Source organism: Festucalex cinctus, chromosome 12, assembly GCF_051991245.1.
Source record: "Festucalex cinctus isolate MCC-2025b chromosome 12, RoL_Fcin_1.0, whole genome shotgun sequence".
Lineage (NCBI taxonomy): Eukaryota > Metazoa > Chordata > Actinopteri > Syngnathiformes > Syngnathidae > Festucalex > Festucalex cinctus.
Genome location: NC_135422.1, coordinates 9038123 through 9065551, shown reverse-complemented (window position 1 = coordinate 9065551; position 27429 = coordinate 9038123). Strand labels below are relative to the sequence as shown.

Genomic DNA, 27429 nt, shown 5'->3' with positions numbered 1-27429 from the left:
CAGCTTCAAATATAAAAATTAAATAACACAAATCAACAAAATACCAGTGCAACACATAAAAGCAAAAAACAAACAAACAGCAACACACATTTGTGATGGATTACAGGCTGGTGCAAAAACTACATAAACAAAAAAAAACAAATGACTGCGACAATATGACACGCAGATGCCGTCATGCAGGACAGAGGGGTCACAGGATGGTGTGTGCTTGGACATGAGGAAGAACAATCTCCAGATTGTGACCTAATTCAACACTTGTGGGACTTTTTGGAAAAGGTATTAGGACAAACCTCTGTACTACGCCATCAATGATGGAATATCTTTTGAAAGAATGTCTTTCATCCCCGCAGTCAAGTTCCATGGACTTGTCAGGATGGACTGAGGCTGTTCTGGCAGGACATGGTGGTCCACAACTGACACATGTTGTTTTCCTTACATTTGTCACTCGTTTGTACATTGACACCAGGATTTATTTTAAATCTTTCTGGTCTTTAGCCTGTTTGTTGCTTTGCTTTGCAAGAAATAATAAACGCATGTTTACATTCCTTGTCAAGGCAGTGGCAAATCTGGATTGATTAGTCTGTGCAGTTGCTCCAGCTAAATGTAGTAATGAGTCACTTGTTGGCGCGAATATCAATTTTGACCTTAACACACTCCAGGGGTTGTTAGCATACGCCGCAACATTTGTTCTTCTTTACGAAGCTTCTTGACATGCTTCTCCGGTATTCCCACCACCAACGATATCTGGGTCACGAGACTTTTGGGAGGGATGAAAAATACGTCAAACCTAATTATATTTCTCAACAAAAGCGTGTCAAACTTTTGAAGAAACATCAGACGAATGATTTGGGGTTTGGGCTGCTGAGCCCCGTTGCTTTAAATTGCCCAATTGGACGAAGCAAAATTTAGAGGCTCCAAATAGTCCTCAGCTGTAAAATTGCTGTCAGTACAAATAGAACGGGATCAATCACGCTGGATGTGACACCTCCAGAGAATATGTACTCACGTTACCACAAAGCTCATTTGACTTCCCCACAACACGAGGGAACAAAGACGGCCTGCCAACCGTTATGAAGCATGAGCGAATAAACACGGTCAGTGTGCTACTTGAATGCTTTTCAGAAGATTAAGCAAGCATATTTCACACTCGTGACCAATTTTAGCAGTGCAACATGTTCCACACAGGAGTTGTCACTGTGACAACAAAAATAAACAGATAAGCGGCAAAATGATGACGTACCATCGCCCAAGACGAAACAAAATCTTTAATGGTGATGATCTATTATACCAAGTAGTTGAATTTTTTTTTATTTTTTTTTTGCAAAACAAGGCATTTGTCAAGACCAAGCGTAAATTGTGGTTAGTGCTGTTACACAGTCCTGCGGGTGGCGATAATGCACTCGCGGCAGGGGAGTGAACCTATTCTAGCCAACTACACCCAGAATGGAAATCCAGTCTACTGAGCCGCAACTGATCTAGACAAAAGTCAGCTTGATTTATATAGTTTTTTTTATTTATTTATTTTTTTCAAACATATACAGACACACATCAAAATAAATGTTCTTGTGGAAAATAGTAGTATTTGCATTATGCAGTCGCACATGCACTCAGCAGTTCTTGAATGCTCCATTTCCATTTGACCTATATTTATATCACGTCAATCAATAGCTCAATTTTAAAGCTCCAATGTGGGCCCTTTCATCAGTGGTACATGCTCTCCAAAAACAACTGTTGCATTCAAAACAAGAGTGGAGAACACAAGTTGGGGCCACCCACTATTTAGGTCAGTGTCAGCAAGATGCTGAAATCCCAGTTGCTCCTGATGCTACATCATCAGTACGTAAAATTAGGAGATAGTGTTCAATGGCTTTGAGTACCTGGGTAGAAAGGTGCTATACAAGTGCAAGCCTATTTACTTTTTTATGACCTTGTTTACACGTACATTATGAATTAATCATAAAGGACATTGTAGTCAACACTATTTTTTTCACATTATTTATAAATTGGTGTTGTTATCTTGGTTATTTGTAGTTCATATTTAATACAGAACACTTCAATGGCTATACCTCGATGAAAATAATCTCGATTTGTAATCTGTAAGGTGCTTTTTTTTTTTTTTTTTAATGTACAAAGTATTTTTCTATATCTGAGCTTTTGTACGGCATAATTTTACCTTAGAGGCACTCAAGTTATTTAGCTCAGTGATGAAGTTTTCTTCATTATTAAAGGATCGAATTCTATGAGCCTTATTGTGAACATTTACCACAACATGGTAATTTGGGTGGTCAGCACACTATCTGGCATTCACATGCTCTCCAAGTGCTCTGGTTTTCTCTCATAACTTAAAAAAAAAAAAAAAAAAGTAAGGTTCATGGCGTGACTCTGCATTGATTGGGAACCGTCAGCAGCTATAGGTTAGCCAAAGTACTGACACAACTCAACAAAGTGCCTTTAAGCCTATTAGCAGTTAGCTTAGCTTTGATGGAGTAACTCTGCATTAAGATTGGAAAACTGTTAGCAGTTAGCATAACTTTAGGTTAGCTCTGACTGAGGACTAAACGCCGCTTTAAGACTGGAAAACTGTTAGCAATTAGCATAGCTTTGAAACCAAAACGACTCGAAAAGCACACCATTAGGTTTAGAAATGTGACAATGGGTTGGGTTAAATGCAGAAAACACATTTTGCTGTACATGTGCACTTTTTACCTTTTTACCTCTGTCTTTCAACAAGTGACTACTCAAGGCGCATAAATAAGCAGGGAACAGAATGAGAGCGATTCTGCTAATCCACTTTGCTGTGCTTACTAGGCAACTTATAATGAACGACAAATGATTTGTGTTGTGAGATTTATAACATTGCTGTTGGAAGAGAGATTGGAAATGGAAAAAAATAAAGCACACCAGACGGCAAAAGAAAGTAGGCTACTTTCCTGTAAGACTACCATTGTTTCATATGGAAGCACAACGGTCCCATGTTGGTAAGCCATAAACTCTTCAAAAGATGTTGACGTACAGACTTATTGTTGTATTTTTCACGTTATAGTTCTATCTTAATTGCTTGGTCTCAACATTAGACGACCACTAATTGAAAATAGTCTCTAGAGTGGAGCATGTTGCCTTTGGCGAAGCGGAACGAGTTTCTGTTCCAGCTTGGCTGAGTCACCCCCAACCATGGCTGGTGTTTTTCAGAACAATATGCTCTATCTATGCGCCTCGACTTTTTCTGGTTGTCTGCAGATGGTTCATTCAAGACTCTAGCATGTGCCACGTGGACTCAGGCCACCAGCCAAAGCTTGTCCACATGCTTTGGCTTGCCATAAGCAGACCCTGTGAGAGCTGTTCGGAAGCGATGGCTGAGACGGTTGACTCTGCTCTCTTTTTCTCATTTCTCTTCTCACAGACATTTACGCAGGCCTGACCTGTAACTGCCAAGTTCTGAGGTGCTGGAACGCAGCTGTGTGCTATATAATATGAATAGATTTTCAAGAATAAGTTCAGCTGGGACGCAGCTGTGTGCTATATGTGAATAGATTTTCAAGAATAAGATAGATCAACAATAAAAATCTCTTCACTGCTGCATGTTTCTTGGAAGAAGGCAAGGCCGGCAAACTCATAACAGCGTAGCCGTTTGACTCTCCTCTCCCAACGATTTAAACCTCATCCATCCAAAGCACCTTTCTAATTTGCCATCTTCATATCAAGACTCCCCTTGTAGATGATTGCTGATAGCTGAACATTCCTGAAGTGTTAGGAGATATTCGTTTGTGGGTCATCTGGACTTTTTTTTTTAATTTTTTTTCCTTTTCAGAAGTGAGGGTGGTCCGGATAAATCTCTTCTGAAAAGATTAAAACCTTGTGACGCATCCTACATCCACAAATCTGATACTGCACCAACACCACACTGGCTGTTTTCAGTGTTTGCTAAACAATGCAAAGGATATTGAGCGATATGACCCTTTAGGTAGTTTTAATTTGGAATTTTCAAGTGAGCAGTCTCACAATGAGCATCCCTCAAGGCCCCTATTCTTGTTGGATCGAAGGAACCCTTCGCTGGGTTTCGAATAACTTGTGTAGAATTCCTTCCAGTATTTGAGGATTTATGTCTGCAGTGGATGAAGATGATTGCACATGAAGGAGTTTGTTGGTTTCCGACCAAGACAGTTTTCACTCGTAAGTCTCCAAGAATCTGCTGCCAGTAGCAAGGCATGTACGCCTGCTTGTGGAGGATCCAGCACTGAAATATACGATAACCTAAAAATAGTAGCCACAGTGTATAAATAATGTAGCTGAAATGTCTTACTATATTACGTAAAACAATGAGGATAGTTTTACATACCCCGTGCACTGTAGGTTATGAAAAACAGTGGAATCGTTTAAGTTGAAGAACTCCAAGTCCTGCTGTTTGCAATTTGATCTAAAGTTCTGGGGGAAATATGTGGCTAAAGTTACACACAACTTCAAAGTTGTCATGAATGTTGTCAAGTGAGGCTGTTTAGAGAGCGTTTAGGAAACGCTAAGCTAACTTCATTGTTAGAGGAAGTAACGGAGTCTTGCTGAATGGCTGCTAATAGAAGCAAAAGCTAATTATCTGTAAACCCTTTCTTTTTAAGGGTGCTCTTAAAATGAGTGGAAATTATATTGAAGTGTTTTGGTATTATAATTTGGCTTTATAAATTTAGATGTGGCTTGAATTACTTCTGGCAGAGCTCTGTACTATACTCCATTATTAACTGTAAAATAAATAACAAAATGAACCTTTTCTAGTGACCTACATTGTAAAATGTGACCCCAAATCAAAACTTTATTTCAAAGGCTATGCCCAATTTCGTCAATATCACTTAGCTAACATAAGGTAATCACAATGTTTTCCAACGAATGACACAGACACGAGAACATGTGAACAGACCGAAAGGACAGCCAACGTTGACTATCAAGCGCATCTGGACAGAATCTATGCCGAAGCGTCTTTTGCACTTCCAGTGCACTTCCACTGACACGTGCTGTGAATAGTCAAGAACAATATGGCCCACATTTTAGTTGCAAAATAGTTTGGCCCTTATCACAAAGCGACAAAATGTGGGCCAGTGAGCAATTGGGTGCAGGCTTCAACGCTCAATTTGAAGAGAGTGTCATGATAAAACTACTAAAAGTACTTTAAATGAGACATAATTAGTAAAACAGACAGGTCCTAGGGGAAAACAGGTTGAATTTTGCCATTAACACATTCACTGCCATAGACGGTTTTAGACGTCAAAGATTTTATTTTATTTTTTCCTCGACTGGCAGTGAATGAGTTAAGCTAAGCTAATTAACAGTTTACAAGTCTCCAGACTGTCCCTGTGCTGGCATGTTCTCGTAGAATTTCAGACAGTGATCTAACTTTTGCAGGTGCGACGAGTAAATTTGCTGTTTTTTATTTTAGTGTTGAATATTTTTTTGTGTATGACAAACCCCTGCTCCACACTTAAGAGCAGTTATTGGTGATAATGAACAAATTAGCTGCTTGCCATTCAGCACTCAAAACAATCATGACAGGATTAGGTGTTTTAAGAGCATGAATTAAGACCACAACATTAATTGCTTTAAATGGAAGAAAACTTTACGAGAAGGCAGTTGCCTGTGTTTGCCTAATGGTAAGTTCTCCCTTGGTTCTGCGATTGGCTAACAACCTCACCATGGTTTACCCCGCCTCTTGCCCAAAGTCAGCTGGAATAGATGCAATCCTGATGAATACAAGCGTTAGGCTATAGAAAATGGATGGATGAATATACAAACATTTTTGTAAAACAATCTGGGCCCGGTTGTTCAATTCTCGGTTATTTTAAACACTGTTCAACCCCTAACCGCCAGTTAAATTCTTGACCCGCCGTTAACTAACCGGCCTCTAAATATGCGTTGTTCAAAACATAGTTAGTCACGCAGTTTATTAACGGCACCGTCAAAAGTTAACTGTGTCGTTTACGTTACTGGTTAGCACCGATATATCCCACAATTCCTCTTTTTGTTTACTTCCGGGTTGGCGAAAGCAATGAATACTATCTAAATGACCCCTGGTACTCGCCGAAAAAAAAAAAAAAAAAAGCCGGAAGTTTTCTGCTGACGAAAACATTAAACAATCAATGGTTGAGGTAATTTAGGAGTTTTTATGACATTATTTATTTATTTTTAATTCATCATAAGTTATTTTTGTTTTCTCTCTGTCCATTTTTAGAACTTGTCTTAAAAAACAAGTTTGTTTTTTTTCTTTCTCTTTTGACTCATCATGAGACTTGGAATTTCATTACTGCTAAGATGTAATGTGAGCTTAAGTCTTCATCAGAATAATCACCAACGTCAAAGTCAAGCCCTCAATAGACTCTTTTTCTTGCGCTCAGTGGGCATCATGAAGGCAGCATGAGCCACAAACACAGAGTTAACCACGCTGTTAACAGAAAGTTAACAGCAGGTTAAAGTTAACAGAGTTTTGAACAACAGGATAACAGTGCCGTTAAAGAAAACGGTCGGTTAAATCTACTTAACCAACGGTTAAAGCTATAACCGAGTTTTGAACAACCGGGCCCTGGTCTAATTTACTGCATTTTAATAAAACTCTGCATACATGGTGATTTAAAATGAAAGCTCATCTACATGACCATCTCACAGAAAGTTTTGGCCATGGTATTATTTAATTACACGATGAGCCAAAAATTGTTGACCACATTATGTTGGCCGAACGCACCATTCATGACGACAACTTGTTTCAAATTCCCTGTGGTTAAAAACACAAGTGCTCATGACCAACCACACGATGTGACCTCATTGCCTTTCATCAGAATATAGCTAACCAATAACCAACAAACAGCTGGTGACCTTGTGAAAGAAAAAAATAAATAAATAAATCTGATGCAATCAAATCAAATTAAAATGATTGGAACTACCATAATGCTTTCATTAATTTTCACAATAGGCACATTTTTTTTTTTTTTAAATATGCCCTTATGAAAAGAGCCTAAATAAATAATTAATTATGACCTTTTCTTGTTGAACTTCAGAAGGGTGGTTGCTGAAGCCATAAACATGTTTTTACTGAGAACAATTCAGAGCAATAGCAAATTAAAGGGAGCGCAATGAATATGAAAAAGGGCTATAATGTTTTAAACACAGTGTCAATACTTTGAGATGTCACGCAACTTTCCTAGACCTATACAACTAAAACATTTGGCAAATCGTGCAAACTTGAGTGCAAAATGAGTTGCGAGTGCACAGAAGACTTTGTGAGCATTTCCACGTGTCTTAATATTTGCCAATGAAAGAGAAAACCTTGTTCCCTTTCTGGAGCCGGTCCTTCTTAGTCAACCTCAAACAACCCTGTAATTACGTTCTGATGGGGGGCTGACGAAATGCTGTGCCAACGTTACAATGATACAAGACCTAACAAGCTGGCCTCATCCAGGCAAAACACTGTTTTCTGCTTTGCCAGACAGGCAACAACTACGATGGTGACTAAAGAGGAGCTAGTTACCTCCGCCAAGTGCGAAAAGCTTGAGGCAAGATGTTTATTTATTGAGGCTTGCTACTGTTTTTACTACTTTGAAGTGGCACTTTCCATTTTTTGGACTGTCTTAAGAAGGAATAGTTATTAAAAGAATTACAGTATAGTTTTACGGAGGATCACTCTTGACTGCTTATCCAAATAATAATCACGTCTTTAAGCCACGTCACGTCGATGCAGTTTTAGACAGCAAAGATGGTCATGCAAACCAATCTGTGATGTACCGTAGCTATAATAATAATGACTGACAGGTGAGACCGTACATACGACCCATACAATTTTCAAGCATGTCTGTTTCATGTCTTTCAGTGACTCTCCCAGTATTTCTGTTGCAAACGCCATATGAGAGAGTTTGAAGAGTATAATGGCAAAATAGTGTTGATCAATCGTTTGGTGACTTTAGTCTCGTGATGTCAAAATGTGAACAGAATGATGAGGAGGACCATTTCAAAACTAATTCTAAATAATGTCATCGCCAAAAGGGGTACACTGCAAAAAAAAAAAAGAAAAGAAAAAAGTTTGGGAACCACTGGTCTAACTGGTTCTAGTTAGGGAGTGCTGACTAGTGTTAATATCGTCAACAAAAACTCAACAAAAATATTTGTGTTTTTCACCAGACATTACCACATCTTTCACCAGACTAAAACTAGACTAAACTAAAACCCTCATCAATAAACAATAATTGCGGTTAAAATCAGTATGCAAAAAACTATGATTAAAATCTATGGATATTTTAATTCATGAACAAAATGAAACCAAAATGATATGATTTTGTAAAATGACAGACATGAGGTAGATTCATGGTGAAAGGCAAAAAAAAAAATTAAAAAAAAAAAAAAAAGGAAATTATAGCTATAACGTAACATTAATCTAACGGCTATCACGTTCAAACAATAATGTTAATCCAACCGCTAACTAAAGCTGGCTAGCTAGAAAATTTGATGGGAAATACTTTTCGATACGAAATGTTCAACATAATCTGCTGCCCAAAAAAAATAAAAATAAATACAGGGGTTAACACTAGTACTGATCAGTGCAAGCTTCTGCAGAGAAGAAAGTAAACCACAAAACAAAGCACATTTGCTTTTATGACCGCCTTCAGATTTTACAGCGGGAATGACATGCTTTGAAAAAAAAATAAAATATTGTGGAAGCGGCATCTCTTTTCATATAAGCTGGCAGCAACTTTTAGGGCATAGGTGGAATAGATTCAACCCTGATGAATACAAGCGTTAGGCTGTAGAAAATGGATGGATGATTTTTTTCATCCATCCATCCATCCATCCATCCATCCATCCATCCAGTACTTTAAATTGACCTTCTGCTTGGACGCATTAGTTGTTAGCTAAATACTATCACAGCATATTAAGTGTGTCATTGTCGAAGTTATTAAAAACTAAATGTGACCATGTCAACGCTAATACAGAGCAGATGGCAAAATGGATGATAGAGAATTTGACTTTCCCGAAATCTTTTGAATCATGCGAGATTAAAGGCAAGGACAAAAAGTAGGTCATTCAAAGTTACACATCCAGCTGGCCAGTAATAACACATTTTTTTGTACTATTAGCCAAAGGTCCATTCATAACACGGGATTTGAACAAGGACTGGATTGTCTTTTCCTAAACACTCAAGACAATTTCAACTGTGAGCTTTGGTCTTGCTGGCCACAGGATGGCGGTGAGAACTTGTTGTTTTTCCTAAGGTGGATGCATTTAGCTGAATCAGCATGTTGAATTTCTTACCTTGACACAAAAATTATTAGTGCACTACTTCTTGTCATGTTCACTTAACTCATCTATATGATTGCATGCAGATCGTTTGGCATGATCAACCGCACACCAGGCATCATCTTCAACAGTTTATACATCATTTCTACTTCAAAGGATTTTGCACGAGTAAAATTATCACGTTTTTGGATACGGACATAGATTCCAACTCTTGGCTTCAATCATTGTAAATGTTTCTGTATGCTATATTATGAAGGCTCACGAAAGTGCAGTGTAAAATTCTCAAGCTTTATAAAATGTTTTTTTTTTTCCTTCGGTTTTGTTCTAAAAGGACACTCTGATCCTTTCTGAACCTACCATGTGGTGAAACCTCAGTGAAAATAAATCCTGCGATAACCCTGAGCTCACATTTCGAACCATGGCCAAACTTAAGATCTGCGTCTGGACATTTGGCCTGGAAATAGACACTTGAGCGCTGTTTGATGTGAGAGTCATCTGAAGACCAAACTGGAAATTCAGTGAAGAAACACGGCGTTTTCAAAGGAAAGGCATCAACGTTATTAAAGCTTTAATTTACAACAAACATACATGTGGTAAGTCACAAAATATGGTGATTAAAGGATTGTAAACACTTAGACTAAAAGATGGATGCAAAACAAGAGGGGTTATAGACCACCGACTTGTGAATTTGGTAAAACAAGACTTCTTTCCGGTTCAGGTCACCAGTGCACAAAGATGACCATATCCGATGTGACCTCAGGGAACACATTTTCATTTTATTTTGCCATATTAGAATAAAATGTAACTGCACATTGATGGTGTGTAGGGAGTATTAGCTCCATTTATGTGATGATATACATGTATTTAATTTTTGTCTGAAGATGGCAGTAATCAAGAAAATATTCTATCAAGTGAGGGTTCAACTCATCTTGCCACCAGCCCGCTGTAATCACTGCTCAGACACAGGAAGTCTATCTGAAAATCCTTGAATCTATATTATTTTTTGGAATGTTTTTCCAAATCTAGCTGGATTTTGACCCGGAATATACACAAATCAACAAGAAGATGGGGCACAATACTGGCAAAGGAGGAAAATGAATAGGGATGCAACGATATCCAAACATCACAATACGGTAATTATCACGATATTGTGGGGAGGTTGGCGATATAAAAAAAAAAAAAGTCACAATATTGTAAAAAAAAAATAATAATTAAAAAAGGACTCCTACTAAAAAAAAAAACTAAATCAATATTGTGCTTATACAGCAATGAACATATTATAAAAACATATATAAAAATATTAGCGTGGATTTTAAAACGCATAAGGGCCAAAACATGCCTTGTGAAAGTGAAACTGCACTAAAAAAAACTAGCCAACAGAGGGTGCTAGAACTGCACAAATGGAAAGCAACCTGATTTTTTTTTTTTACAGATATGCTGCTTTTAATATTGTGACATGATGACGACGATATATTGTGGGAGATTAAACATTGTGATATCGCGATATTGCCGGTATCGTTACATCCCTAAAAATGAAAGGACAGACTGGTTGGGGTTGAATTTTGTAGTCCTACATATTGTCTTTCTTGGGCTTCGCTTTGCAAAATATACTACAGATGGTCTTGATGGGATTATTTTAGAAGGTCAGAACTAATTTGGTTGGGTCCTGTTTGTAGTAAAACACACTGGAAAAAGTCATGACAGGGCATGACATGTTGCAATCTACTTATCCTTTTATTCCAGACTACCTGTACTTATTGTCTTTCCTGGGCCTTGCTTTGTGAAATGAACAGATGCTTATGATGGGATAATTTCTGAAGATCATGATTGACTGGTTTGAGGGTTGTTTGCAGTCAGGCATGGTGGAATAGTCTTAACAGCTACAGATAACGTCGTTCCCTCATGTTCCCTCTTTGGTCCAAGGTCTTTCTAACAGGCTCCTCTCAAATAGAGACAAACTTTAATTGATGTTGATTTATGCAGTGTTGCTGACATACTGTTACTTTTCTCAGTTACTATTTTATTATTTGCTTAATATTTTTTTGGTACTTCCTCATTAAATGTGTTTTATATATCTGCTAACCCCAAAGCAATATATATACAATACAGTAATTGCAATGAAAAAATGCTATTCAATGTCCAAGTCAGTGTCCTGATGTCAACCTAAAAGAATATGATTTTCACTTACTTAGAAACTGAAGGTAGATGTAGTGAAAGTCTGTCAAAACAACTCCAGGGAGGAAACTTGGATTTTGGTTATTTCCATGTGCTCCTGACATCAAGCAAAGCATTTTTGTCCAAGTAATAAAAACAATGGTCACATTTAAAATTATGTCAACCCATGAAAATGCAGGTACGCTGCAGCAAAATGGTGAATACATTAATTGTTGTTTTTCCACAATCACAGATTAGTTGATTTATCTCGAAATCCATTGTGGTGGCATATTTGGGTGCAGTCTCTCATTGTCCAAATGCTGAATATTTGCATCATAACCACTCTGGTTCCAAGGAGTCTCACACCACCTACCTTCTTTGTATAAAAAAAACAACATTGCTAATCATGACTGAATAATGCTTAACTTGATGAAAAATGTTCAGGGGAAAATGCACAAGAAGCTCAAAGTGCGTAATTTATGATGATGGAAAAGTGATTACCGCAGCAAGCACTTTGCCATTTTTTAAATAGTGCTGACTTCCCAAAGGTTAATTGCAAAGAATTTTACAAGCTGTTGCCATTAATGCCCTGCTGTTTTGTTTTATATTACGCTTATTCTCTTAACAATTGCCTCTCTGAATCATGTCTGCAAGAGTTATGGGGGCACGACGAGAACTATTTCTTTTACGGCCTCAACATGGTTCTGTGGGAAACATACCTCTTTTAAGTGTGTATATGAGCTTTGCAGTGAGGGCAGTTCTACGGCAGGCTGGAAATCGCAAAGTTTGGAGTCAATCGTAATCAGTCGTTCCAAGTCGGACGTCTCCCGGGTGTAACCCTGGCTTTCCGACACCGGCACAGCCCACATGTCCCCCTGGAAGACATGCATCAGTTGAATAAGTCATCGACCGTCGGGAAAGGCCTCCTTTATTTTGTGGCAACCTAAACATTCAACTCAACATTGCATATCTGTAACTTGGTAACAAGGATGAGATAGTGGATCACGCCCAAACTCCCAGCATTGCCAACTGAACGGTCTAATGCAGAATCAACTGCCCCGAGAGAGGGAAAGGGGTGGAAGAGTGGTGAGATCACTGGTGTGCAGTGATGAGACAAGATCTAGATTACAATCGAATAATGCAACTGTATTCTCTGATCAGTGAGGAAAATTTGATCCACAAATGTCAGAATGCATTGTGGATGCACAAATACAAAGTACACTCTTAAAACTACTGGGTTAACCCAAATTGAGGAAAATCAAACGTGACACAGTCAATGATGAGTACCGGTAATTTATACCCAACACATTGGGTTTATGAGTAAAAGTTACCAAGAAATGGGCTACCAGGTTATCAATATAGCTGTGTCTAAAAAATAAGTCATTTTATTATCAACATTTTCTAAGATGAAGAATCAACCTGTGATCACCACAGCGAGCCACTCAAGTGATGTTTGGCATATTTTGCACTTGATGTCCTTCCTAACTAGGGATGTAACGATAACGGCAATATTGTGATATTCAAACTGCCACAATATGGTCATCGTCATGTTCACGACATTTAAAAGCTACACATCCATTAAAAAAAAGTCAGGTTGATTTCCATTTGTGCAGTTCTAGCACCCTCTGGTGGCTAGTTTTTAGTGCCGTTTGATTTGTATTAGGGATGTTTTGGCCCTTCTATTTTAAAATCTACACTAATTGTGAGATGAAGGGGATTGTAATATGCTTGTGAAGCGAGTCAATATGTGGAGGAATTCAATGTGGGCTTGCATTAGCGAGTAAGTGCCTCAATGCTAAGTGCTATTAGAGATTGTAGGTAGTTTATATGTATTGCTGTTATGTACGAAAGCCCAACATTGTGCTTTTTTTTTTTTTTAGTATAAGCTCATTTTTTTACAATATTGTGGCCTTTATTTAATATCGCCAACCTCCCCACAATACCGTGATAATTATCGTACGTGAGCTTCACATATCGTGATAATCGGATATCGTTACATCCCTATTCCTAACATTTTATTTTATTTTATTTTATTTTTTTTACCAGTGAATACTCCAATGAGAGCATTTGTGATGCTGCATTGTCAAAGACTGTGTGCCTTATGTGAAAGGGAATGAGAGCAGCAGCTTCAACTGGAGCTAGTTGGCTGTGTTCACGCCCACAACGGCGTAAATGCAAGTTTCAACTATGATTGTCTGCGAAAATACTATAAAATAAATGGCTCAAAGTGCATCAGTGGTTGCATTACAAATCAAAACTATCAGCCAAAGAGGACATCTCATAACTCCAAAATCTCAAGTAAAGGTACCATTGTATATACTAAGTGAATTTTACGTTTTGTTAGTGACAATGCAAAAACTTCGCAACCAATTGCGATGAGACTTTGTGGAGGGCTGGCATTTGTGCCAACTATAAAATCAAAATCTGCAATTGGCTGGCAACCAGTTCAGGGTGTACTCCGCCTATTGCCCGAAGTCAGCTGGGATAGGCTCCAGCACCCCCTCGACCCTTGTGAGGAGCAAGTGGTTAAGAAAATGGATGGATGGATAAAATCAAAATATTTTTGTGCAATTTTGTATAATGGATCTGATCATTTACTTTCACATTTCACTGCTACAGTCAACTTGCATTAGGGGAGTGGGGCTGTGACAAACATGTATGTTCATGTTTAACTCATTTGCTCCCAAAGACGTATTTATATTTTATTTTTGTTTTGTTTTGTTTTTTATGCTAGAACATACAGAAGGCTTTGATGCAGCCTCTGAACTGAAGAGAACGCTTGAATCAAAGGTAGTTATTACAAAAACGGCCAGCAGGTGGCAGCAGAGAATAAGAGATCAACTGGGGCCATGTTGCAAAAGCTCTTTTCCCACTGTTTTAAACAGATTTGTAAATAATGATTAAACTTAGCTATATTCCAATGCTAATTGCTGCAAAACGGAAACATAAAAATATACTTCTTTTTTTTTTTCCTAATGAAAGAAGAGATGCTAAACCTTCTTTTGGTAGGTTCTGTGTTTTTATAACAAATAGAACACAATATTCTGTGGGCCTTGCAAAATCAGTCAAATTCCAGTAAAACAGCTGGGAGTGAATGAGTTAATACAGAGAAAGTTCTCTCATTTGGCTTAGTTGTGTAGAAGGAAATTATATATCATCGCAATAATTCATATTGGTAAAATAATGTAGAGTCAGTGTGGAGTTTGCATGTTCTCCTTGTGCTTGGGTTTCCTCCCACATCCTAAAGATACAACTTAATACCATATCGAAAATGGTTCCAACTAATATGGACTGTTAAAAGTATTGCCTTAGTTTACCAGACATAATAACATTCTGAAAAGATCAAAACCGTGTAAAAGGCAAAGAGAGCAGGAATGTTGAGTTGATGTGTCCCATTGGATTCTACGCAGAACTGGAACTCCGTCCTGAAGATGGTTCGCCGCCAAAGTCCCAGTGACATAAATAATGTTCTTGCTCTGTCATGATCATTCGCAATAGCGCGCTTTGCAATAACAGGAAGTCTTACTCTAGCCAGTAAAATATGGAAATTTGAGCAACTGCACTCCCATCAATTTGGTAGCTGCCACTACAATCACTGCAAAAAGTTAAACCGTGGCATGAGGAAATTCTGGCGGCAAAGCTGTTGGGGTCCTGCGAAAAGGAAACTTGTGTGAAAGACAATGCTTCCCTACAGCTGCCAAAAGTGCTATTGAGGAAGGTTAAAACAGAAAAAAAATGATGATAAAGATGTACGGTATGCCTAAAGAAGGTAGGAAATGTATAGTCATTCTGTGAGATGTCGACTGCTCAAGTATCGGCACACCCTCCGTCAAGTGTGCAGCTTATAAAAATCTTCCTGTTTCTGAACAATTCTGACTAAATTTCAAAGACGCAGGCAGAACCATGATGAAAATGTGTCATAAAATGAAACAATACCATGTGGCTTCTTATGAACGACATCTGGCTCATGTGTGCAGCTTTTGGATACTATAGTGAGGAGGCTCTACCCAGATGCCTTCTCAGTGGACAAGCAGATGTCAAAACACGTGTAGCGGTTAGCGTTAGCTGTAAAACGCAGACGCAATCGTTACCATGATCAAGGCCCCGATTCAACTATGTGAGAGGAATATTTGATAGTGGAAACCACATTTGGTTCCTATAAAGTATAAAAATATCTTGCAGAAGAATGTTGATAGCAGACACGGTGAAATGGAATCGCCACCTGCTTAGATGCGACTCCAGACAGAAGGGAGCAGCATTAAAGAACTTGCAAAAGTCACACGTTGCCTGTTCTGCGCTCCCATGGCAGCTTACCTCGTTGTCTGCGCCTCTGGCACTCTTCTCTTCCTCTTCATCTATGTCTCGCAGGAGCTCGGCCAGACGCTCTTCCTCTGCATGTGTCAACAGCACTTGGCCTCCTTTGCCCCTGACAAGCTAGTGAAGCACAAAAACGTTGGGAAAGACAAAAGGCCTTGACTGCAGAGGGCCGTGTGTTTGCAAACGGACAAAAACAAGTACTAGCAACACAAAAATTCAGTGTCATTAACCAGATGTTATCCAAAATCAAAAACATGCTTGCCCATGTAAACACATTACGGATATTTTGACTCTGGTATTATTTAAAAGCAAGAGTGTTTGTGTGACAAATGACAATGGTCCTATCAAGTTTGAATGTTTACTTAAAATTATGACCATGGCCTTTTTATAGTAAATGGTTTTTACTTTGATTGGGAGACAGATTGATAGAGGGATTAAGAAAAGGCAGACAGTTTGGCCGGCCCACTTAGAGAGCTTGACAGACCCCCTACCCCTCTCTTTAACTAAGAAGTCATTGTTTCGTGAAATATAATGCACGCATATCCGGAACCGTAATGTTTTATTTGCTGTTGCTTTGCTTATAGTGTAATAAGTTCGTTCTCGTGCATTTTCTAGCTAACAGCCATAAGAACTGACAGAGATGATTAATGGCCCATTCATTTAAAGGGAAAGTCAACCTCAAACATTTCTTGATAGCAATATGTTATATGTGACCTCACTAGTTTAAACATGACATTCTGATTAATATTATATTTGTGGAATATGAGTTTTGAAGCAAAATCCAGCCATTTTTAGCTATCTCAGGGGGCGGCCATTTTGCCACTTGGTGTCGACTGAAGATGACATCACAGTTGCTCAGGGCTTAGGCAACAACCAATCACAGCTCACCTATTTTTTTTGAAGCTGCGCCGTGATTGGTTGATTAGCTGATGGATAAAACGGCTGGATTTTGCTGCTTAACTCATATTCCACTCACACACTATTAACCAGAATACCATATTTAGGCTAGTAGGGCTGCATATAACATATTTTTGTCAAAAAAAAAAAAGTTGTTGACTTCCACTTTAAATCATAATAAGCACAATGACACACTTTTTGTTGTTGTTGTTGTTGTTGTTGTTCTTGCTTGAATTGTGAATGTGTTTAGCAAGGCAATATCCGAAACCATGACTGTGAATGATAGTATGATAAACCATGTCAATTGTTTGCTATAGTGTGAAAATAATGGCTGAATATAATTGATAATGACTGCAAGAATCAAACATTCTATTCTAAAGGACGATTCTTATGAAATTTGTATTCAGACATGGCTGCTGATCACACCTGGCTACCACATAGCTATGGCACAACACAATTGGTTCATTTTGCTGTCTATTGTAACTGGAAGGCTGCTCCCTCGAAATTGTGGGCTGGTCTCGGAGTAAGAATGGAGGAAAAAGATGATTAACTAGCAACACATCTGCCCCAAAGGACGGCATCGGCCCTGTATGCCAGATGCCCAGTCATACAGGCAAAAATACAGGGAGACACTGTAGACAAACTGACAGACAGAACGACAGACCAGTCAGTTGACCAACCAAACAGTAAAAAGCCAGACGGTCAACAGACAGACAGACAGACAGATAGACCGACAGGTCTCATCAAAGGCCTTCCAATTATTCTTTTATTTTTCCCAGTGGAGCACTCAAAAATACCAAATGTGTTTTTCCCTCAGCCTAGTCAGACTGGGAAAAAAACAAACTTGTTCCAAGTCATGTGAAGATTCCTGGAACTGCCCTTGGCTCCACGTGAACTTTGACATACCTCAATATTTCTCTTGACAAAGTTTTTCTGTCTCTTCTTGCTCTGCGAGGAATCACCTTGGCTGCCTTCGCACACGGACTCGGATCCTTCGCTCAAGTTGTCTGCACTCTCGTCACCTGTTGAATGGAAATGTACCTCAGATGACACACCGAAAACCGTGGAAAGCAAAGGTTATTTTTTTACTGTAGGTTGGCAATGTAAAGACACTATATCCTTGTCGTATCATTTGTTTATTGTTGACTTCTTCCTAAATAAATACTATCCTACCACTGGATGTACAATATATCCAAGTGATCAATGTGGCTTTAAACACTGCAGTGCTGTCAGCACTGTGTGAGAAGCGAGAAAGGAACTTCAGTAGGGGGTTACTAAGCTTATAGTGCCATCTAGTGCACATTTGTCTTTTTACAGTGCAGCTCCTGCCGTGATGTAACTGCAAAGGTGTATTGTCTCAGTAATAATACACTGTATTAATATACGTAGACGTACTGTCTAACAGTTTTTGCAGTCTTTTATCCAGTTCAACATCACCAATCTGAGTTTGAAGCAGTGATTCAATGTCCTCCCTCTCTGGGGAGCCTAAAAGAAACAAAACACATTTTAGACAGGGAATATGACATTTAACAGTACTGATTATTCTATTGCTTACCAATCGGGGCTTCCAAAGCCCAGAACAGTTTTGCATTCATGGCTTCTTGGGTGGTTTCAGAGCGGCCTTCAGGTAAGTTCTCCTTTGAAAAATACCCACATTTATTCAGAGGTGGGTAGTAGTAACACAGTAGATTTACCCTGGTATGTTTACTTAAATTAGTTTTTGGAAAAAAAAAATATAGGCCTATACTTGTCAGAGTGGTTTTAATGCATCCTACATTTTTGTTTTTTTACTTGATGTTTTTGCTCAGAAAAAAAAATTGTTTTGGATCATCAAAGAGAAGTGTTGTCACATAATGCTGTTTACCAATCCCATCCATCCATCCATCCATCCATCCATCCATCCATCCATCCATCCATCCATCCATCCATCCATTTTCTGAACCGCTTGATACTCACAAGGGTAGCAGGGAGTGCTGGAGCCTATCTCAGCTGGCTATGGGCAGGAGGCGGGGCACCCTGAACTGTTTGCCAGCCAATTTAAACAAAAAAATAAAAAATAAAAATAAAGCTATAGTTTAAGACTCATTCTACAAGGAAAGTTCTCTTTTTTTAGTGTAATTTTGACAACAGTGATTCCACTGGTGGTGCGGTATTAAATTACAAAACAGAGCAACATGCACATTTTTAATTTATTTACCATTAGCTCTTGCCAGAGTTCAGCTTGGCGTTGCTTCCTTTGACGCTTGGCTTCTTTTTCTCTGCCCATGCATGCTGACAGTAGTTCATCAAGCCTCCTCATCTCCTCAATTGCCTTCTGCAGCTTTGGGTCTTGTTTTTCTTCATCGGTTGCATTAATATCATATTGACCTGAAAGGGATCATATAGGCTATGCGTATACAGTTTACCTCACATTTAGCCACGCAAATTTGCAATTCAGCATTCAGTGGCTTAATTTAAACACTCGTAGTGCTTTCCTGTGCTGTGACATTTATAGTCAATTAAATTACTGTCATGTTGTGACCTTTTATCAGCAATAACAAACATTTGAAGGCTGCCTGCCTCTCACCTCTTTGCTTGGTCTCCGAAGATTCTCTTGATGCAGGTCGGGAAATGCTTTCTGTACTACCTGTGCTCATTTCCATAATGAGCTATTCGCGTGTTCAGCAAGTAGGAATTTTCGAATTCTATAATGCTAAAGGTGTCTAAGTCAACTACTGTAAGAACAATTAAACTAGAGTTAAATAAACGATTCACACGAAGTTTGCACTTCATTTAGTGCACCAAATTCGTCTGCTACCTCGAATATACCCACGATCGTTGTCTCATTCACGACCACAAAGGCTTTCTATTCTATCCTATTTCATGTCTGTGACGTAAACTACGCGTGTTCTTTTTACGTCTTTCGGAAAAATACAAGATAGCGAATTGAAGTTAAACTCATGAATGCGTTCCCTATTGTTTTTTTTTAACGAGAACTCGCAGCGAAGTAAAAGCGGATCTTTTGAAGTTGTGTTCGTTCAAGTGTCACGTCAAGCGTGTGCTTGGTAACTATGGACGCGAAATATCCCGGATGTTGTAACTATGGCGCTAAGCCTTGGTTACGATGGAGGCGGTGCAAAGCTGGAGCCTTTTAGCTAGTTAGTGTAGCAAGTGGAAGGCTAGCGGTCACATATATAGTTTTAAAAATGTTTAATATTATGCACAGCCGTCCAGAATATTGTTATTAAATGTCGCCGTTGTGAAGGTGGAGGGTGTACACTGCACTGAGTGTCGGTGGGTATCAGCAATTTTATCGTCCGTATTACGTAGTTTGTTTAAGCTAGGTAGTTAGCCCAAGACCTGTTTAGGTCATTCTGACGTGATTATTAGGTAGTAGTGCTTGACGTCGATGTATAGTCATCACTGTGGATTTATGTATATTTTAAACGGCTGCATTGGAATGAATCACTTTAATTAGTGGAACGTAATATGCAAAACACAAGCTTACACTGCGCTCTCAAACCTGTCAGACCCTGTTATCATCATAGCGTCTTTTCCCTCACATCTGTCCAACCTCTGCCGTCTACCTGAGCTGTCAAGATTGTAAATAGTGTCAAGGCAACGGTTGTTGTTTCCTCACGAGATGAAAATTCACATTGATAACTCTTATTCTTCCAGGGTTAGTTGACTGCAGGTGAAGATGTGCAATGGAAAGACAGAGGCAACATCACAAGCCTGTCGGACCCATGCTCGGTTCAAATGGTCCTTGTGCTCGGTGCTGGCATTGGCAGTGGTAACCACAGGGCAAGATTCAGGTAGAGATTATGCATGCACTCACAATTTTATCAGACTATATTTGCAGGAGTTAGGGACCTAGCTCTGAAGCGAAAAGCAAAATTTTGCAAATAATGGTCTTTTTTTTGTTTTTATTGCTGCTCCATGATTATTATTACATGATCTGGGTGAGTCCATCCAAACAAATGTAGTTGTCAATTAGCATGACATTCAATCTACTATCACCAAATTATTGCATTGAGTTGTTTGAGAGATGCTAGTCTGCTTCCCGAGCCAATTTACTGTGGACATTATTGGATCTTATCTTGAAGAATCAAAATTGGTGTCCTAAATGAAAAATAAATAAATAAATAAATCTTAAAGTATGGATACATGTTCGCTGGGAACCCATGGAATTAATTGTGGCATTCCGCAAGGTTCAATTTTGGGCTAAGTACTTTTTAATCTTTACATATGCTATGTGGGGAGAGAGTGCAGGTTTTGTTTTTATGTTGTACCTTGGATGTTTTTATTGCTCAACACTTTGAGTTACATTTTTATGTATGAAAAGTATAAATAAATATCATAGACCACAACAACTATACAAAGTTTGATTTAATTTGAAAAACTGTATTTAGTTTTATTAAGGTACATATAAAATAGAAACTCTTCACTGACATACTAAATATAGCCGTTGTCTTTTTTTCTTCTTTTTAGGTTGTCTCAGACCTGTCATGGTGGAGCATGGCTCGGCTAATGTGCCAAAAACCAACATGGGTTATTTCCCTGTGGGGACAGTGCTGGAGTACCATTGCGACTCTGGTTACCTGATAGATGGCCCTAGTGTCCTCACCTGCACTGCACTGGGACACTGGTCCTCGGAACCACCACAGTGCATCCACAGTGATGGTAAAGTCACTTACTGTCATCACAACATAAAGCAAGAAACACTAAATGTTTTCGTTGTAGTGCTAATATTCACTTTTAAAAGAGAATCAACATGAGTTTCTCATGTTTCAACAGTATGCCAGCCTCTACACTTGGCAAAAAACGGGCGCTACACCTGCCACCCCTCCCCATGTCACAGACTTTCTCATGGCACTGTTATTGAATTCTCCTGCGATGAAGGCTACATCCTAAAGGGAGACTATAAATATCTTACCTGTCAGTATGGGGAGTGGGACGGCCCAGTACAGATCAGCTGCGTCAAAGAGCAAGGTATTTCAATAATTGACCTTCAAAATCTAACAAGGTCCAGTTCCAATTTAAAGTTTAATGTGCTTGCTTCTTTTAGTCTATGCATGAGAAAAATTCAGAAGATTTTTCGAAGAAAAAAAAAATTCACTTGACCATATTTGTTATTCTTAGTCTCCGTGGATAATTTACCGTAAACCAGGCTGAAAATATTTGTTGCAGTGATGCAATTGAAAACAGCAGTGTCCCATGCTGAAAATATTTGTAAGTCTAATTCAAATAAAAACAACAGTTTCCCAGAATGTGTTGGTATTTCGGTCTTCCTCCCAGGATGCGTGAGGCCGTACATGGTTGAAAACAGCTGGGTAAACCACACGGAGACCAATAGGGGCTTGTTCCCCGTGGGCACCGTGCTGCAGTACAGCTGTGACCCTGGTTACCTGCCAGACGCCCCCAACATTCTCACCTGCATCTCGCCGGGACGCTGGTCATCAGAACCTCCTCACTGCGCACAGAGTGGCGGTGAGACGCTCGCTTCACTGCCTTTGCTGATAAAAAGCTGTCTTGTGAAAAATTGATCATGAGCACCCTATAATGTAGTAATTTCCTGAAAATGTAATAACGTCTCAAAATCTAATACAATGTGCACATTTTTTTTTTTTTTACCAATAATGCAATATCTAAAAACACTAAAACTCTTATCTAACATTGAATTTAACACATCTTTGATTGTTTGACAATAAAACATGAATAGAGCTTTATTAATTAAGTAAAAATGAAATGGTACATGTAACTGTAACACTTAGCACTCCCAGAAGTCTTTGCGGCAGAGCAGTTCTGATCAAGTGGGCGGAGCTTATGTTAACTCTGCAGAAATGATTTAACACTAAATAAATCAACTCTTAAATAACTCCCAACACTGACCTCCATTTAAGACATTGTTAAAAATACACTTTGGGGTTGAAAGAAATCAACAATGGAAATTTAACATCAAACTTTTAACACTCAAATTTTTGCTGTGACTATACAACAGTAATAGTATTACATTCTCAAAACACAAAATATGGAACCTTGGACTGAAGATTATATTTATATATTACTTTATCTGTTAATTTACATGATCTGTTTTGAGAGAAAAAAGAATCTTTTAGCACTTAATAATGTAAAAAACTATTTCATTAGCAGTAAAAATGTTAATAAAATGTCCATCCATCCATTTTACGAGCATTTACATCAGTAATGATTTTTGTTTTATTGATGAAATGATTAAATTATCAGGTTTATTACATTTTTAATAGAGTTAAGTGCAAATTTTATTACATTATCAAGCATTATTACAGTTTCAGGAAATGATTACCTTAAAAACCACGTACAATGAGTTGTAGGCTTACCTGAACTTGTTTCCCTCAATTTTAGTGAAGCTTTAAGTGAAGTTAACGGGTTCAAGTTTTGAGTTCCCACTGTAAATATTTTTTCTATATTTTTCCCAGCTTGTCTCCCTGTGACTGAACCAGAGAACGGGGGTTACACCTGCCACCCGTCGCCCTGTCGACTATTTTCGCATGGTACTGTCATCGAGTTCTTTTGTCATTCGGGTTTTGTTCTGAAGGGGGACTACACCTACCTCACCTGTCAGGATGGACAGTGGGATAGCCCCACGCAGATCAAATGTGTCAAACAAGGTGACTCTTTAACCTCCATTTACTAATGAGTCAAGTCGAGTCGGAAATTCTTTAAATCACCTCGTATAATAGGCCTTGAGTATCTTCCTTTTAATGTTTCTTAACCCCGTGACTTGCCACTGAAGGATGTATGAGACCCTTCATGGAGCAACACGTTTCCTCTAATCTGACCGACACCAATATGGGTGCCTTCCCCGTGGGCGCTGTGCTGCGTTACGAGTGTGACCCAGGTTACCAGCCGGATGGACCCACCATCATCAGCTGCTCTGCCCTGGAACAGTGGTCCTCAGAACCTCCTCGCTGTATACGCACTGATGGTAAAGATTCCGCAGCATCATGCACAGGAACATTTTGTCAAATGCAGACCTGTTATAAAGAACAATATTTTTGAGATTTTACAAAAGACCTGTCAAAAACATTTATATTTTAGAGATGCCATTACCGCAAGTTCAACGTGGCACCCCTAGTGGAATCAGTTTATGGCCGCCAATAACATTTTTCGAATCAAACAAGGTGAGAAAATTGACTGGCATTGTAATCAACAGTGCGATCCACTTTCTTCAATTTCATTGACAGTATGCCGGCCTCCGTATCAGCCGGAGAACGGAGGCTACACCTGCCACCCCTCACCGTGTGGAAGACTCTCTCACGGCACTGTCATCGAGTATTTCTGTGACGAAGGCTTCATCATGAAGGGAGACTATAAATATCTCACCTGTCAGTACGGCGCGTGGGACGACCTCATGCAGATCAGATGTGTAATGATGAAAGGTAACCAAATTTGTGCTGCAGTATTTTGTCATTTCTAGGTATGGTACTAGATACAATTAAGCCAGACTCAATATTTGCGGAGATTAGGTCAATCCAAACAGACGGGGCCTAACAAAATTAGAGAAAATTTGTGAGTAATAGACATCATTTGTTTATAACTACCTAAATACACACAAACATATGCTGATAGGCAAATTAAGGAAGTACTATTACAAGGAATTTTAATAATATATTTTTTAATATTACTAGGAATTACTAAGGAATGTTCTACACAAAAATTTAATCTATTATGGGAATAGTATAATAAGGAAGGAAGTAATTAATATAGGAACTAGAGAATGCAATTTCTCGAGAAATTGAATATGAAGGTTGAGAGGCTGAATATAAACTGTGAAATGATATTGAATATTGGGGAAAGACATGGAACGATTTAAATGACCTGTAATTTTTTGAACATGTTGAAATTGGAATGATTTGAAAGGACTAAAAAAAACAAAAACAAAAAAACAATGTTGAAACTGCACTTTTTTGAAAATTTGGTGAATTTTGCAATTGAAATAATACATGAGATGTCTTCAATAATCTAAACATGTTGAAGTTGGAATGTTTGAAATCTGTTGAAAAAACATTGAGCGAGGAGGGTAAAGTCTAATATATAACTAAAGTGTAGTAGTAGTACTTGTAATAGTAATAATACTTGTAATAGTAGAGGTACTTGTAGTAGTAATAGCAGTACTTGTAGTAGTAGTAATACTTGTAGAAGTAATTGTAGTTGTAACAGTAGTACTTGTAGAACTTATTGTGGCATTAGTAGTAGTAGTACTTGTTGTAGAACTTGTGGTAATAGTAGTAGTACTTGTATTAGTAGCAGTACTAGTACTTGTAGTTCTAGCAGTACTTTTAGTAGTACCAGCAGTACTAGTACTAATAGTAGCAGTACTTGTAGTAGTACTTTTAGTAGGACTAGTAGTATTTGTGTTGTTCACCCGTGTGCCCTGCGATTGGCTGGCAACTAGTTCAGGGTGTACCCCTCCCACTGCCTGAGGCCAGCTGGGATAGGCTCCAGAAACCCCGCGAGCCTTTTGATGGATGGATGGATGGATGGATGGATGGATGGATGGATGGATGGATGGATGGATGGATGGTCATACTTGTTGTAGTCCTTGTAGTAGTAGTTGCACTTGTAGTACCTAATGTTTTGTCCAAGATGGCCGCTGGCAGGGATCGATTAAGTGTAGATTAATCGTTGCACTTCTAGAATCTATCAATGAATTTCCCTCCTTGTTTTCCCTCAGACCACGATGCATCTTTACCGTTGGGGGTGCCGACTTGGTCAATAGTGTCAACCACAGCCAGCTCAGTGGCCCTTATCCTGCTCCTGGTGGTGCTCTTTGTGCTTCTGCAGCCAAAACTGAAATCCTTCCATCGGTGAGGAAAAAACAAGCCAATGCAAACAACTTATATACAGTACCATTACAAAAAAGAAATAATACAATATGTCTTCTTCTTATCATGCATACAACCATTGTAATAATGACTTGGAAGCTTTTCATTCCAATTGTTATTGGAAGTATACGAAAATGCTGACATTTCTTTGTTATTATAATCTAAAGACGGGAGGAGTGTGTGTCAGGCCAGCCCGTGTCCATCGTTGTGGAAGGAGTCCAGGTGACTCTGCCCTCGTACGAGGAGGCGGTCAGCAGCAACGCTGCTTCGGCCTCAGCCCCCGGCAACGAGTCTCGAGTGCAGATCGTGTTGTCCGAGGGGCAGCCGCAAGCCACAGCAGCGGAAGCCGGCCCCTCTCGGCCCTCTTCCCTCAAACGCTTGCGCTCGGAGATGGCTGCAATGCACCCTTCGTCGCCTTCGTCATCCTCGTCGCCCTCGCCCTCCAGCTGGACTCTGGAGGGCGCCGGCGACGCAGCCCTGCCGCCTGACGACCAGCACGGCCTCCCTCTGCTCGACTCGGAGGTGGACTGTTCTGATGGTGAGGCCTTCTCTTTGTGCACACGTTATTTTCAATTCAGGTCATGCAGTAAAGGTTTTCTTAGCTCTTTTACTGCCACACATTATTAAAAAAAAAACAACCCCCAATGCCAGCGAATTTTGAGCATTTTAACTCTTTTTTTTCGAAGCAAACAGAATATTGTGTTCTTTTGCTACATAAACAACATGGGTACCACATGAAAGATTGCATTCAATTCTTTCATTAGAAAAAAAAGTATGTTTCTACCTTATTCTGTTCTTTAGTAATCACCATTTGAAAATAGGTCATTTGAGTGACATTGAGCGAAAATTTAAAAGAAAAGATACATTTTCTCCACAACAGTGACTTTGATACTAATATTTTTAGTTTAGTGACGCTCCATCAAATTAGATTTAATGTTACAAATGCTTTGATCATTCACATCAGCCTTGAAAACGTTCTTTCATCAGATTGCGTCATGTTTCATTGTATTTCGCAGCTCTAGTTAGGGCCCGAGAAGCCACTGCTGCCATCTGCTGGCCATAGTTAGCGGGTGTTTTTGATTTCACAACTCATTGACCCGCTGCACTTGGACGTTGCACTGACCACTGATATATTCACAAAAAAAAAAAAAAAAAAAAAGTAGTTGACGTCACTTAATGTTTATGGCGGCATACATCGTGATTTTACTAAACGTTATTAAACGTTTTTGGCGGTCAAAGAGTTAAAAAAAACAAAACATTCATTGGTTGTCAAAAATAATTATTGATTAATTTGATAATTGATTAGTTGTCGATTTATTTAGTTCTCCGGGTTCTCGTTGTGCAATAATGTTGTGCTTGTGCAGATATGCCTTTGCTGAAGGAGGCCTGAAATGCAAATGATGTCGACTCCACAACAGTGAACACACTTCAAAATGGCACCCAGCTAAGCCATGTGTCACTCTGACCACCCCAGAGTAGAACATAAGGACGCCTCTCTACATGTACAGTACGTACTAACTGCATTTCCCACGTGAGTCCCCTTCACAGTTTACGTACCAAATGTCCTTCCGATGCCTCTTTCTGTTTTCCTGACTGCACGCGACCCCACGACACAGCATACACGTTTGTGACGTAAACTCACAAAAGGAAGTGATTCCGAATGAAATTACATCATCAATCACCTTCCATTAGTTAATATACTGCTTGTCTACCACCTGATCTCGCTTTGCTCTCTCTAACTCGTTCACACCGCTGTCCCCAATGGCCTTATCTTCCCACTTCTATGCACACGTTTCCAAGATGAATGTTGCTTCGTCATACTACATCTGTGTAGCTTTGTCAACACAGACACAGAAAACGTGATACCCTTAATTTATTGCTTAAAGATGTACGTTTACTCTCTTGTGCTGTTGATCAGCCATGGCTTTGTTGCTACATCTTGGAACTATTTAAT

General features: G+C 39.0%; 2 protein-coding genes across 4 annotated transcripts in view; one reads left to right on the top strand and one right to left on the bottom strand.

Moving 5' to 3' along the window:
- Positions 1 to 19690, bottom strand: part of fsip1 (fibrous sheath interacting protein 1) — a 41653-nt gene extending 21963 nt beyond the window's left edge. The window contains exons 1-8 of one of the 3 annotated variants that reach the window (XM_077537929.1): positions 19196 to 19690; positions 18827 to 18996; positions 18185 to 18266; positions 18025 to 18114; positions 17536 to 17651; positions 15730 to 15849; positions 12135 to 12290; positions 9817 to 11791 (exon numbers count right to left, since the gene is read on the bottom strand). In XM_077537929.1, coding sequence (XP_077394055.1) covers positions 11663 to 11791; positions 12135 to 12290; positions 15730 to 15849; positions 17536 to 17651; positions 18025 to 18114; positions 18185 to 18266; positions 18827 to 18996; positions 19196 to 19271 — 939 coding nt within the window. In that variant the 5' untranslated portion in view covers positions 19272 to 19690 and the 3' untranslated portion in view covers positions 9817 to 11662. Of the gene's footprint in view, positions 1 to 9816; positions 11792 to 12134; positions 12291 to 15729; positions 15850 to 17535; positions 17652 to 18024; positions 18115 to 18184; positions 18267 to 18826; positions 18997 to 19195 lie in introns of those variants that run through there. The other 2 variants (XM_077537930.1, XM_077537928.1) reach the window with 2 other exon arrangements.
- On the top strand, positions 19587 to 27005 carry LOC144031136 (sushi domain-containing protein 4-like). Its single transcript, XM_077537925.1, has 11 exons — positions 19587 to 19902; positions 20287 to 20423; positions 21100 to 21291; positions 21406 to 21600; positions 21907 to 22098; positions 23067 to 23258; positions 23384 to 23575; positions 23835 to 24029; positions 25325 to 25457; positions 25643 to 26013; positions 26840 to 27005. The coding sequence occupies exons 2-11, from the start codon at positions 20309 to 20311 to the stop codon at positions 26863 to 26865; spliced, it is 1803 nt and encodes a 600-aa protein (XP_077394051.1). The 5' UTR covers positions 19587 to 19902; positions 20287 to 20308; the 3' UTR covers positions 26866 to 27005.
- Positions 27006 to 27429: the final 424 nt, after the last annotated feature.